This window comes from Pectinophora gossypiella, chromosome 19 (assembly GCF_024362695.1).
Source record: "Pectinophora gossypiella chromosome 19, ilPecGoss1.1, whole genome shotgun sequence".
Classification (NCBI taxonomy): domain Eukaryota; kingdom Metazoa; phylum Arthropoda; class Insecta; order Lepidoptera; family Gelechiidae; genus Pectinophora; species Pectinophora gossypiella.
In genome coordinates, this window is record NC_065422.1 from 4,461,861 (window position 1) to 4,477,166 (window position 15,306).

Here is a 15,306-nt window from a genome sequence, read left to right on the forward strand (position 1 = left end):
TAACAGAAAAAATAATTTTGAACTAAGTACTTAGTTTTGATACCTGTTATCTTAAAATAAAAAATACTTAATAAACAGTTTAGTGTCACAGCACAGATCAGTAAAGTATGATAGGGTAAAACCCTTTTTTGGAGTTTAAAACTTTCCACTTATCTACCGAAGTAAGTATATAGGGACCCAAGTTTAAAGAAGCAGGAAGCGGAAAACTATTCCCGAAAACTGGATGATAATAAAATTTATACTTAATAATCATCTACATCGATCCATATATCTTAACTACTTATACAATATTCCAATATTTCTAAAAGCGAAAAAGGTCAATGGCTGCATTCTGCAACCTTCAAAAAGTCATTTTAAATGATGGAACATTAAAAAACTGAGAATAATTTATATTCTATAATGCGTTTAGAATTACACTGCATTTTATCTTTTAATTCAATTTTTCTCGTTGCTAAGTGCTGTAAAAATAGTTAAAAGGTTGCAGTGTAAATTGCATCAAGCCATTATAAAACTCCCGAGCTATGATAAATGATCGTTTAAAATGTTGGCAACACCGTCCTGAGTAGAAATGGGATCTTTATGTTGTTTGCGTTGCCAGTTAATGGTTTTTAAAAAACAAGTAGTTATTCATAGGTACTGAGTTACTGAGATAATGTATATTTCAATCGACTATGTGATAAAAATTTGAGCCTTTGCATTCACGGTAATTCTTTGCACGTGTAGTTTTTTTTTTTACCAATGAGGATAAAAACTAGAAACTCAAATGTAGGCGGCAGCACAGTTGAGTGTTCCTAAATATTGACAGTTCTCCATACAGTCCAGCTAAAATTCGTAGGTAACTTAATAAATTGCTATAAAATGTGGAGCAACGTGGAGTGCATCCCGTCTAAAGGATGAGTTACGACAAAGAAAACCAGCCTTTTTATTGAAAATAAGTTTTACTAAGTTTTCTTCATTCCGATTTTTAGGGATTGCAGTTAAACGCTGCGCAAAGGGTTATAGTGTGAAAATATAACCAAAAAATATGTTTATTTACGCAAATAGAAACGAGAGCTGTCAAAGTTTAGGAACACTCAACAGTAACGACACCTGGTGGGGGAAATAGGTAGGCAGTTTTGAACCCTATTACGGCAAACAGTTTGCGTACTGTGAAAACTGGCAACATTTTAAAAGCACCATAGTAAACACTGCCCGATGAAAAATTCAAACAACAAAAACATTGTTTAACATATTATTGTTCCGCAATATCCTGATATATTTACTTAAGCTATGTAATACGCATATAGATTATTTGCACGATGTGTTGGTGGGGCATGGCCCTTGTTTTTTTAGCTTGTTTGCTAAAGACGCATCTACATGCGGACGGGCCTACGCAAACAGTGAATGTAAACAAGCCCTTATGAACGCATTCATGAACCGCTTTTAATAAAACGCCCTTGTACAATTTCAGTGGATTTAATTCTGATGTGTTAACAAGCGCTGATTGGTTAAATACTTTTAGTGGAATTCGGCCATGGACGCGAAAAGTTAAGGTAAAATCCTAAAGTTAATATTTATCATATTAGTTTAATAATATCCCGTACCTAGTATTTCGAAACACTTAAATAAGTACTTTAATTAATAAGTAAACTAGCTGTTAATTCGTATTACTACTAAAGCAAATCTATATACTTACCTACAAAACACGTTAAAAAGTAAGCGAGTGAAGTTAGTCACAATTCGATACACGTCCCTTGGCGCCATTTTCCTTTTCACTTTTTAATGGTTAGTAAATGAGGCAAAGACTTTCATCGATACAGCCACCTTACCGTGTAAACTGGAGTTTATTTTACCTGGATACGTGCCTCAGGCAATCCAATCTTTTCGGCCAGTCGTTCTCTCGCGAAAACGTCGGGGTAGTGGGTGCGCTCGAACTCTGTGGACAGACATTACGGGATTAAATTTCGAACGGGACAGTTCGAATTTGGAAATATTTGAACAGAGAAACACGGTTTGCAGCCATCAGCACATTACTAGATGTTTCCTTTCATTGCGTTACCGTATTGAATACGTATATTTTATTCACAATTTAAATACCTACCCATAGGTGTAAAATATTGCTTAAAACTTTGTATCTATGATCATGCGTCTAAACATTTATCTATTTAAGTACATAATATTTGAGACAAAAGAAATCTAATCATAGTCATAGAAATAAGGAATAATTGTCAAAGTGGAACAAATATTTCTATAGAAGTCACTATTTAAACAAAAGAAAAGATTAAGCTCTTTCTTTTCTGACTCCACCGTATTGAACAACATAACTAAACATAACGGCCTCCGTGGTCCAGTGGTTGAACATTGTGCTCGCGATCTGGAGGTCCCGGGTTCGAATCCCGGTGGGGACAAATCACTTTGTGATCCCTAGTTTGGTTAGGACATTACAGGCTGATTGTCCAAAAGTAAAACGATCCGTGCTTTGGAAGGCACGTTAAGTCCCGATTATTACTTACTGATGTAAATGCACAGTCGTTACATCAGTCAGGGGCCTTTGGCGGCTCAATAATAACCCTGACACCAGGGTTGATGAGGTTGGTAATCCACATCACAACCCACACGAGAGAAGACCGCTTACGCTTGTATCCCTTATGGGGTAGAGAGAGGTCTATAATATATATTAAGCTTAGTAACAAATTAATAATATACAAATATACAGTCCTCTCCAGCTACGGTTAAATCTCATGTAATAGGGGACGAGTCTATTGCCAATCGAACGATCGATCGAACAGCCTCCGTGGTCTAGTGGTTAGAGCGTTAGGCTCACGATCTGGAGATCCGGGTTCGATTCCCGATGGGGACATTGTTGAAATCACTTTGTGAGACTGTCCTTTGTTTGGTAAGGACTTTTCAGGCTTGAATCACCTGATTGTCCGAAAAAGTAAGATGATTCCGTGCTTCGGAGGGCACGTTAAGCCGTTGGTCTCGGCTATTAGCCGTAAAAACACCTCCACCAACCCGCAGTGGAGCAGCGTGGTGGAGTATGCTCCATACCCCCTCCGGTTGATTGAGGGGAGGCCTGTGCCCAGCAGTGGGACGTATATAGGCAGACGGAGGACGTATATGTATGTAATGCCAATAATCGGGCAGAAATCCTAGACACTACACGATATCAATCATCTAAAATCCAAACATGAATTCAAACTCATAAAGTCGAATTCACACCGATTTCATTGCCTAATACAAAGTCTGTTTTTAGTACAGTATATTATGCGGATAATTTATTAACATCAATATGAAAACAAAATCATAACTAAAGCAATAACCAACAATGCTTGTGTAAATAAACAGAGCAAAAAGTAAGCGAATCGAAAATAACACTAATAATTGGCCTCTGCGTTGGCTCGAGAGTTGAGCAAATAGGAGGGACAATATTATTTATTTGTTTGCTAATAACTGTCCCGTAAGTAAACAAGGGACAAAAATAGGTTTATGAAGACCCTAGGGAGCCCTTATGACGAGTGTTGGCTTTGCTTGGAATTGCCAATAACATTTAGTGTTGCCACAAAGGAATTACTAATGAAATAATTACGAGTAAGTAAATCTTCTTCTATCGTTTGGGTTGCAAGGTGGATTACCAACTTCATCAATCCTGATGTCAGGGTTACTATTGAGCCGCCAAAGGCCCCTGACATGGCTCATGTAACGACTCCTTACTTACATCAGTAAGTAGTAACCGGGACCAACAGCTTAACGTGCCTCCCTAAGCACGGATCATCTTACTTTCGGACAATCAGGTGAACAGCCTGCAATATCCTAACCTTCCTTTTTAACCGACTTCAAAGGAGGTTCTAAATTCGTCGGGATCTTTTTTTTTTTGTATGTTCCCCGATTACTCGAAAACGCCTGGACGATTTGGAAAATCCTTCTTTTTGTTCTTATTTCGGCATGACAACACATGTTAGATTATTGATTAAAATACTAGGCCAGAGCCGTTAACCCTTTCCGAAACAAAATTATTAAGTCGATCGATTATTTGCTATCTAACAGTAAGTATGTTATATAGTATCTATACCACTCATAGATGATTGTATTGATAGAAAAAACATCTATAAGTAAATGTATAATATCTACCCCTGCCTGTATATACCAATAACCTCGGCGACAAAAGAGAAAAAAACCTATTTTTAAACTTCAAAAGACCGCAGCTCGGTACATTTCATTAAACGACCCTTTCAGGAACCCTGTCAGGAAGGTCTGTCCCATGGGTACACGATGACCCATGTACCCATATAGGTTTTTATGTAAAATATACTTCAATATACCTACATGGTAATCGACATCCAAAGATGTAAATAATTTACTAATACATTGTTTTGTTCTTGCAAAAAAAACTACAATAAAGTACTTATTTCTGAATTCAAATTCAGATATAAGTACGATAAATCTGATAAAATTTAAGAAATTAGAATTTTAATTCAGAAATAAGTATTTTATTGGTTGTATTTGAAACAATAAAGTACTCAGTTTTGAATTCAAATTCTGATACACGATAAATGTAATAACTGATGAACATGAAAATTAGCTTTTTAAGTTATACCAGTCATTTTCTTATCCGCCAAAAAGGAAAGGGACGGATAATCGACAGGCATAAAATTTATCGAACACACGTCAACGGCAGGAATTTAAAAAATCCTCCCAAAATGTATATATTGGCCAATAACCCGACAGAATTAAGTCGACAGCACACGTCAAACGGGTTGCATACCAGCGAGGAGCCTATTTTATTCGCTCGGGTTATTCATTCATTTTAAAATTAACAATTGTCAATCACCCGTCCCTTTCCTTTTCAGCGGATAAGAAAATAACGGGTACCTATTACTTAAAATAAAATTAGGAGGTGTCTGCAGGAATCGGTTCCAGTATTTATCTAAAGTTGTTCTATTACCTTTTTCAAGGCTGTCTATCTGGTCGTTGGTGAAGCTGGTCCGGTTTCTCTGCAGCTTCCTCTTCAGCCGGAGCCTCATCTGACTATCCTCGTCGCCTGATGATGCGTGCTCGCTGTTCCCGTCCGACCCAGCTTCTGACTGTAGGGGATCTGCTGAGAGATGAAAGGAAATGTTTTTATTTTACACGATAAGTTTTAGAGGTTAGGTTAGGTTATATTTTACACAATAATTTTAGAGGTTAGGTTATATTTTACACAATAAGTTTGGGGGTTAGGTTAGATTAGTAGCATTTTTACTGCATCCTAAGTAAAACCAATCCTATGTACATATTGTTTATTTGGTAATTAATTCTATCGTATAGGTTGTGGGGCCAATAACCGACCTTAGTATCTTGGTGTATTTTGTGTTTTTATGGCAAATTGTTAATGTGTCATTTCTAATATAATAATATATTTTTTATAAACCGTTCCTCAAATCCTGCTGCTGTAAGATGTCTTCTGACTAATACATGTGGCTCAGCCCACCCCATAAGGGTATACGGGCATGAGTTTATGTATATGTTTAAATAATTACTAGTATATATATAAGGAAATCAATTACCTACCGATGCTTTTATTTGCAAAATTAAAGCGCTCCAAAGGCATTTATTAACAGTACTCCTTTAACGTCAATGGACAATTAGATTTTGCATTCAAGAGACAAGTTAATTATGATCGATGATGATAATAACAGTGTTTTACAAGGGACTATGCCCCAAGCATATTCATAACGCGACTTGTTGCCGGCCCCATGTTGGGCGCCAATTCACGAATGTTTAACTGTTAACAAAAAGCTTTTGAAGATGGGGGAGTTTAGAGCTCTTCATCATGAACTATCAACACAAAGCACTCGCACTGAACACTCGACGGCTATCAGCCAAATGCGTCAGCAGAATTGCACAAATTACCCCCCAGAATTACAGACAAAAATTACGTAGACAGCCAGTCATCTTGACCTGTAAGTCCGAACTGTTGTATCCCCAGAAAGGGTCATGTTAAGCCGGTTGCATACGGCCCCCGTGTAAGGGTGATAGCAAAATTAAACGTTGCTCGTAATGTTGTCGACATGCCCCTAGCTAATTGATTAATTTGCTTTATGGTCGGACCACTTGAACCCTGGTTCGATTCCCGGCTCGGTAATGGTGCACGGGTTACTGACTCGCTTGAATAGAAGGACTGTTACGCAATCTGTCACTTTTTCCGATGATTCCATGTGGGCATGTGACTAATATCTATAATGGAAGCGTGCAAATACACGCGATTGGCTACTGGTCAGTTTTCGGATAAGTATTTAAAAAATTACAAACGCTTATTTTATACCTCTTAAAATATTTTATTTTCTAAAAAAAGCTTTATACAATAGAAAAAAACTCATTTTTCTTCAATTATTTTCAATTTCACGCGAAAAAAATTGGTCACGTGACATTTTGCCCAGTGACGTCACGTTTCAACAAACAAAGAAACTGTCAAACAGTATAACTTGTGAAATATGACGTCACACAAAGCTCAATCAAGGCCGCCCGTGTTTCGGGTCTTGTAATACACAGATAAAAAATCGCATTCTTATTTTGTAAAAATAAAATATTTAAAAATAATCTTATTAAAAAAAAAAACAATTTGATAATTATTATCGTTAAAAAATACACTACCATATGCGATATATTTCATATTTTATTGTTACAACTGTCACGATATAAGGTGACGATATTGTGCTAATAGGAGATACTTAGGTTGGTAATTCGGTGGTATAAATACATACATGAAAAAGGAACAAGAGTATTCGATAATAAAGAATTCTCAGAAAAATCCATTTCAGTAATCGATTGACAAATCCAACCTCAAACAAGTCGAATTTTTGTCAACATCACTATTTTAAGCATACAACATCGTGTGTGGCCTAAAAATAAAAAGAAAAAAGCACGTCGACGCCTCTCGAAACCTCAACATTTTAAAACTAGAACATGGCGCGTTCCGTTTCACGAGTGTGACATGATTGATGCGGCATTCGCCAGCGAAACATGGCGGGCTTTCCAATCGGTTGACAATTTTGATTGATCGTCGCCAATGCTCGCACGCCCCGTGACGGCTTCTAATGAGATCGTGTCATCACAAATGAGTTGTTTCAGAATAATTCTTCGACATACCCTCCACAAAATATGTGCGGGCGAAAATTTGGACAAAATTTTAAATCGTAATAATGCAAATACTGGGATGAAAAGAAATTATTAATAGAGAAACTTAACTGGTATTTAAAGCTTCACTAAAAGGAATTGCAAACATCCGCCCACATAATTATATCGAGAAGCTTCAAGATGTTATAAGAAAAGAAAAGTCAAAAATAGACAAACATTTTTGTATTTGATCAAAGTATATCTTAGTAAGTCCCTTACAAAAAGTCCAATTGGAGAGGGAAAATCTTTTACGCAATCCACAGGTAAACCCCGAAGCCTCCGCGGAATATTAAAACCGGAAAAATATTCATCCCCATTCGTTTGTTAGACTCGAATATTTTCCATCTTAACAATCCACGTTTTCATTATTGTTATCGTCTCGGCGAATATAAAGGAAGAATTCATTAAAAATATCGATTCGGCCAAGCACTTACCCGCAATTCCACCAATAACGACCTACAAATGATTGAAGAAACAAACTTCCTTGGAGGGCGGGATGAAACACGAAAAAATACATAGGAGAAAATAATAGTAAGAAAATAAAAGGGAAAGAAATAAAAGTGGGGGCGGTGAAAAAAATTGGAGAAAATAAGCACAAAGGGGAAGAAAGTCGGGTCGGGGAGATAAAGCGGAATTGAAGTCATCGGGGCGAGCACCGTTCGCCGCCGCGATCACGTGATCGATACTGTCACTCAACGGTCGCGCGAGACACGAGACACAGCGGAAGTGGAGGGGGGGGGGGGGGGCTACAGAGGTTCAATAATGTCCAGCTATGTACGCTTATTAGGTACTTAATTCAAAAGAGTACGTCCCAAAAGCAACATCATTATGCTAATGCAAATTCTGTGTAAGCACAGTGAAGTACTAGGAAACAAGAAGTTATTTTTAGACAATGAGATCACAATGACAGTTTTTAGTTAGTTTAGTTTAAATAGTTTTTCGAAATACCATAAAAAATAAGGGTTTCTCTAGCAATTTAGAATTGTAATTAAATTCTAATGATGTAAAAAATAATACATGTAGAGTAAGCACGTCGAAGTTAAAACTGAAACTTGAAATAATCAAATCTTCCAATGTGAAAATCGAGGACATTGAATATGGTCGTAAGGCCCAAAGTCCTTTTAAAATCCAAATCCCATTGTTTAACTATTGTGTCTGGAAATCCGGGCCTTACGAGGATATAGTTGACAACACATACCTGCGGGCTTAGCACCGTAAGCGCGCGACTCTTTCTCGCCTCGACATACGTCACCCGTCCCTTTCTCACAGTACTGCACAAAGAGAGACAGATGATTTCTGTCGCGGCGAGAAAGAGTCGCGTGGTTACGGTGCTAGGCCCGCAGGACATAAGCTCACTGTCAGTCAGAGGTATATTAATCCCAAGATGAACCAAGGACCCACACCTCACCGAGCTTTCTGTTACACCCACGTGATAGGTAGTGAGCCGTATCGTCATCTATGTAAACAGTATCTAATAGACAAAAGTTTTTATACTCTGCAGGAGTTTTTTAATGATTAATTGTTTACTTTAGTTTTATGTTTAAATTATGTATACTTGTTCTTTTTTATAAGTTTAAGCCTAAAAACATTTGCTGTAACTCTCCTTTAAATTGCTGTGCACAATCCGGGTCCGTATGTGTTACTTACCTTAATTACCAACCTCCTACCATGTGGAAGGCAATAAATGATACGATTATGATTGACAAAACTTTAAATAAAGTGGGCGTTTCGCGTATTACGGCAGTGGCAGAGGGTGGATACAGGCTGAGTAGAAAGTGGGGTTTCTAAGTTCAAAACTATTTTTCCAAGCCACTCCGCTCATAGCTTAAGCCACTCACAGAAGAGCCCACAACCGTACAGGCGTGAGTCTAATTCGTTACGCCCTGAAAGAAGTGCTAAATCGTGTCTTAGTTCGCGGTCTTCCATGAATTTAGACAGAAGCATACACGACCGTAATCCCTATCGGGTAAGGCAGAACAATAAGACATCAGGCAAGAACTCGCAGCCAAACTTGGTGACATTTGGACACGAAATACTTGGTATTAAAACTCGGTACCTAAATATAATATACTTAAGTAATATTAGCATTATTCACCAATCCACAAGTAATAATAAGGAATCTTCGATCATAGTTATACGTAGACTATCTAATAATGAGAGACGTTCCAAGCTACGTTCCCTAAAAATAAATAACTACTTAAATAGATGGCGCTTGTCCGCTAAAACTGTAGTCAGCACATCTCTATTAACATGTTCACTGTGTGAGAACCACATGTGAGGCACTAAATTTGAAACTCATACGTGCATGTCCCATATGTGGGGCACTAGGGAAAATCGGAAAAACCGACGGAAGGCTTTTCAGATTGTTTTTTCTTACCATCGTGTCTATGTACATAAATTCTATTGTGTTTATCAAAAAATAACATTACAAGTGAGTGGTCGATATTTAATTTTTATCCAATTTTTTTCTCTCTATCTTCAGGTTAAGTTCTCTAGCTTTAAGTTAACTCAAACAGGGGTGCGTGTTGTTTTATTATTTGTTTAAAACTAACTTGAATGGATTTAGGCGCATTAGGGCTAATTCTCATTATGGCAACCGACTCGCAAATGGACTACTTCTCATTATGGCAACTTCTCATTTGGGCTACTTCTCATTTTGGCTACTTCTCACTTGGGCTTCTTCTCACTAGGGCTACTTCTCATTAGGGCTGTTGTATACGCCTGTAATGGCATAACATACGGTCATTGTCCGTTGAATTTTATTAGTGTTTCTTAAATAAATAAATAAATTTTCAGTTACATAGTGAACGTGTTACACAGTAATTACATAGGTACCTAACAACAAATAAGTACCTAATAAAAATAATTGACAGTTTCCAAACTTAAATATAACAATAAGACTAATACCAATAATTTACGAAATTAATCGCTCATACGTTCTACGCGCCTTAATAAAGAAATGTTATTAACTAACGCTGTCCAATTTCACAAGACCTCCAACTCACGGCCACACCTTTACATTTATCATCACGACGAGTCGAGGGGAGAGATCAAAATAAATTGGTTGTTTGTAATCAACCATTCGCTTAATGTAGGGTCATCTAAGTAAGTTGAGGGTAGATAAGGTTTAGTTTTTATTATTGTGAGTTCGAGTGGACCAATTGATACTAATGTACGAGTGGGATCGTCTTTTTGAGGGGGACCTCTGGTGGATGGCGAAATGTATAAAATACCTTAAATTTTCTATAGAATCCAGACAATTCCATTATATAAAAAAAGCTTTACCGACTATTAAGCAAAACGACTAGGGGGGTAAAAAGGACATATCAAAGCAATTTGAAAAAGCAAAAAGCAATATTGCTATTTGACATTTGTTTGCATTGCGCACTTAGGTACTTTTACACGCGCAAATGTCAAATTGCAAAATTGCACTTGATATTAACTCAGAATCATAATCTGAAGGGATGCCCCTTAGTATTCGTTACGATTAGACTAAGACCTTATTAATAGCGTACTTACGAATATTTTTTTTAATAGTACGGTCACGAGTACTAATATGTATACACTTTGCAACCGTGTCACATTAACTTTTTTGTCAATTTAAACCGTAAGCCCCATTAAATGTCAAATATGATAGTGCTACAGGGTTCTAAAGTGGGTACATGATATTGCTCATGACTGTACAACACATGCAATAAAAAAAATGTTAACTATAACACGTGTTACACTGTTGAAGTGTACTTGTAATATCAGAGTCGACTCGACTTGAAACCACTTAGCAATTCCAATTGAACTGGTATTGTTTCAATATTACTCCGATGGATGGCAGAGGGCTCTTTAGGTGGCTGTGCGATGAAATTGATAGTGTTTTGTAATTGCTCGTGAAATGGCAACACCTGCTACCGTTTAAGTGAAGAGAAACGGGCCAATAGCGTAACTTTATCACGTCATCCTCCACGCTTCTGATTGGTTGATTTTCGAATAGGATTTACAGGAATAGAATGCAGGTTACTTATTAATCTGTTTTAAATACATAAGTTTCTCATTGAGATAGGCAGTGCAGTAACCACGGAATTCAACTTACTGCAATCCTGACATAATCTGATCAAGTTCAGGATAACAGAACATAGCATCACGCCTGTATCCTCAAAGGAGTAAGCTAGAAGGAGTTTTTAGTGTTGTGTTTATATGTGCAATGAAGCGTTTTTGTATTGTATTGTATTAAGCAGATGTGTTTATTATATACACCCACTTCTCGCAAGTTTTGTATAAGTCCTATGAACGAGGCTTTTGCTGGAAACCACGTGATATTAATTATCTACGATCCAAACATGAATACAAACTCCTGAAAGTGGAACTGAGTGCCCCGTGTGAACGACCTCCGTGGTCCAGTGGTTGAGCGTGGGGCTCGCGATCTGGAGGTCCCGGGTTCGATTCCCGGTAGGGACCAATCACAAAAAATCCTTTGTGGTCCCTAGTTTGGTTAGGACATTACTGGCTGATCACCAGATTGTCCGAAAGTAAGATGATCCGTGCTTTGGAAGGCACGTTGAGCCGTTGGTCCCGGTTACTACTTACTGATGTAAGTAAGTAGTCGTTACATGAGCCATGTCAGGGGTCTTTGGCGGCTCAATAGTAACCCTGACACCAGGGTTGAAGAGGTTGGTACTCCACCTCACAACCCATACGATAGAAGAAGAAGCTTATTAACAGTCCGGTATCATAATGGTGGTTTAGACATATTCCCTTAGGACTTAGTAGTCTTCAACAAAATAGTTTTTGTAATGACCTGGTGAAATTGCCATTCCATAGCGGTATTGGCTTGCGCTTCACTACATAGTATAAAACAAAGTCGCTTTTTCTGTCCCTATATCCCTATGTAGGTACGCTTAAATCTTTAAAACTACGCAACGGATTTTGATGCGGTTTTTCAATAGATTTATTCAAGAGGAAGGTTTATATGTATAATAACATCATTAAATTGTGGAGAAATACTGTTATTTTTGAGGTTTTTAATGTGATGTCGTAAATAATTTCATTTTTTCCTCAGCACCCGAGCGAAGCCAGGGCGGGTCGCTAGTATAAAATAAATGTTTAAACTGTTAAACCGACGCACAATCCGGTAAATCAGTCTCATTTGCTTGACGTGGACGCGTGGCTTAAACACGATTAAAGCAGTAGGTTTTTCACTACACGCGCATAACTTAAAATAAAATTAGGAGGTGCATGCAGGAATCGGGGCCCGTAGATATACAAGTTCCTGGGACGATTAGTCAAACCGAGCAACTTTCTAATTCATAACTACCGCTAAACTGTCAGGAATGCACTCTATGCCACAGTAATATCGTAAACAAACAAACTAAAATCGCCCAGCACAAAATCATGCAACATTTGCACAGTGGAATGCTATGCACAAATAATTGCACAAATTTTGCCTAAATTGTGCTAACAAAAACACTTGTTTAGGAACTAACGTGTAATAGACTATTGTTTAACATTTATTGTGCACTAGCATCGAATTCGATTTTATAAGTTTGAATTCATGTTTGGATCATAATAAAATTGATCACGTAGTGTCCAGCATTTGGGCCAAGTTTACGCCAATAGGCATCGCCCCCTATTACTTGGGACTTAAACATAGCTGGCGAGGAGTGGATGTACTGTACACCTCTTTCTATAGGGATACAGGCATGAAGGTAACTTTTTTGCACCAACTACAAAATAATAAGTAGATAAACGTTAGTGCAAATTGAATTTGTTTACACCCGTCACGCGTAAAATTTTCCCCATTTATTGGTGTCGTTCAATCACGAAAACGCATCGGCCATTTTGAATTTTTATTTTATTTCATACTTCCGAAACATTGGCTAAAGTTATCGACGCGTGAACAAAACAGTGCGCGGAATATTAAAAAAATGTAGGCCACCAAACAAAGATAGGGAAAACATTGGATTTGGCGTGTTTAATTGATTGTGGAACCAGCGGAATTGCTCCCGGATTTCAAACGTATTTGGATTGTTTTAGTTGCATGTGTCTGAATGGACCTCAAAGTTCAAAATATAAATCTCTCCAAGCGATGTTCTTTTGGTAAGCTAACGAACACGAAAACCTGCATCAAATTTCTCGCTATCAAAATTCGTATTATTTTAAATATAAATTTGTAATTGGATTATAGGCTTTCGCTATCATAATTCGTATTTCAAAAAAAAAAATGTGTAATTGGATTATAGGTCAGTTTATCGCCGTTCGTCACATTTATAACATTCATTTATTTATTTATTTACATACAATCAATCATCAGAATTAAAACACATAATACCGGGTTCTTACCGCGTTAAAATCAGGGATATGAGACTCCCGATATTATTATTTTTTATTTAATAATTTATTGTACACAGGATAAAACAATATGCCAACATGACGAGAGACAAAAAGCACAGCTTATTTCTAACAGAAATTTCTTCCAGTAGGCCTGTGAAAGTGAAAGTTTAACGATTAAGTATTATTTTTATTTGATTTTTTTTTGTGTTATAATTATGATAATAACCGCGTTAACCTCAAACAATGCATATCATCAGAGTTGAGATACACAACGTGCCTAGAATTACGAAACAATGTGAGGCATTCCTCGAACGCCTAACCTAGCTATGTGAGACTGTACTTTGTTTGGTAAGGACATTACAGGCTTGAATCACCTGATTGTCTGAAAAATAAGTTGATTCCGTGCTTCGGAGGGCACGTTAAGCCATTGGTCCCGGCTATTAGCTGTAAAAATACCTCCACCAACCCGTAATGGAGCAGCGTGGTGGAGTATGCTCCATACCCCCTCCGGTTGATTGAGGGGAGGCCTGTGCCCAGCAGTAGGACATATATAGGCTATTTATGAAACAGAGCATAAGCTCACGACTACAACCTAATAGGGTAGTCAGAGGTACATCCATCGCAAAATGAACTATTTAAATACCTTCACCTCACCGAGCTTTCGGTTAGACCATCGTGATATAAATGTGGTAAGTCGCCATCTATAATGGTCGACCCAACTGTCATACTGTAAACTCATTACAACATGACAAACGAATAACACCATCAGCAGGGCTAACAAGCGCATCGAGATAAAATTATCGATCGATTCAATAAATTTTGTCGTAATCGATAAGTTTGGTTTTTCCCTAAAATTCCTAAAACCGACAGAGGGATTGTGTCCTCTAACATGATGGACTAATGTTATGGGCGATAGGCTGATCCCTTATCACCATAAGGTTCATCATATCCAGCTTACGACATCGTATCAACAGTGGCTGCAAGTTGTCTTTGATTACTTGTGGCTCTGCCCACCCCATTAGGGATTGTATGTTTCCCTAAAATGCGTGCCATGTGATTATGTTCGTCTTTTGACAGAACGACTTGACTTATTTGGGTTCACATATTAGCACCAATCGACAAAACGTCATAATCGATACAATGACTGTGACAAAATATTATCACGTTCGCATGTTAGCCCTACTGGGTTGTTGAGGTTGGTTATTGAACTCACGACCCTCACGAGAGAAGAAGGAATACCTACTTTGTTGTTCATTACAGTGAAAAGGTAATAAAAACAAACTTTGCAAAAACGGCGGCGAGCCGGCCAGTCACAAATCGAATTTATGAAGCTGAATACATCGACCAAAGTTAATTAAAGCGACAGATAGGTATGTGTACACAAAGTATATAAATACAGGCATTCAATGTTGCGGATATGGCTTTTGGTAACGTTACTATGGGTTTTATCATCATCATCAGCCCATTAACGTTCCCACTGCTGGGGCACGGGCCTGCCCTATGGATGGATAGGGAGATCGGGCCTTAAACCATCACGCGGGGTCAGTGCGGATTGATGGTTATTAACGACTGCTAATGCACCCGGGACCAACGGCTTAACGTGCCTTCCGAAGCACGGAGGAGCTCGAGGTGAAATATTTTTTTGTGGTCACCCATCCTATGGCCGGCCTTTGCGAAAGTTGCTTAACTTCAACAATCGCAGACCGAGCGCGTTAACCGCTGCGCCACCGAGCTCCTCTATGGGTTTTATAGTAATAACATTAAAATTGGTTATTCTTAAATGTGGATTTTATTTTGCTGCAGTCCTCTATTGATTATGAAGTGAGAAATATATTTTCACATTTAAAACTC

General features: G+C 37.8%; 1 protein-coding gene across 1 annotated transcript in view; it reads right to left on the bottom strand.

Annotated features, from left to right (window-relative positions):
• The window catches only part of LOC126375525 (paired box protein Pax-6), a 57,375-nt gene that overhangs the window by 13,498 nt on the left and 28,571 nt on the right, over window positions 1–15,306 (bottom strand). The window contains exons 4-5 of the mRNA XM_050022499.1: window positions 4,925–5,074; window positions 1,833–1,915 (exon numbers count right to left, since the gene is read on the bottom strand). Of these exons, the coding sequence (XP_049878456.1) occupies window positions 1,833–1,915; window positions 4,925–5,074 (233 nt within the window). The remainder of the gene's footprint in view (window positions 1–1,832; window positions 1,916–4,924; window positions 5,075–15,306) is intronic.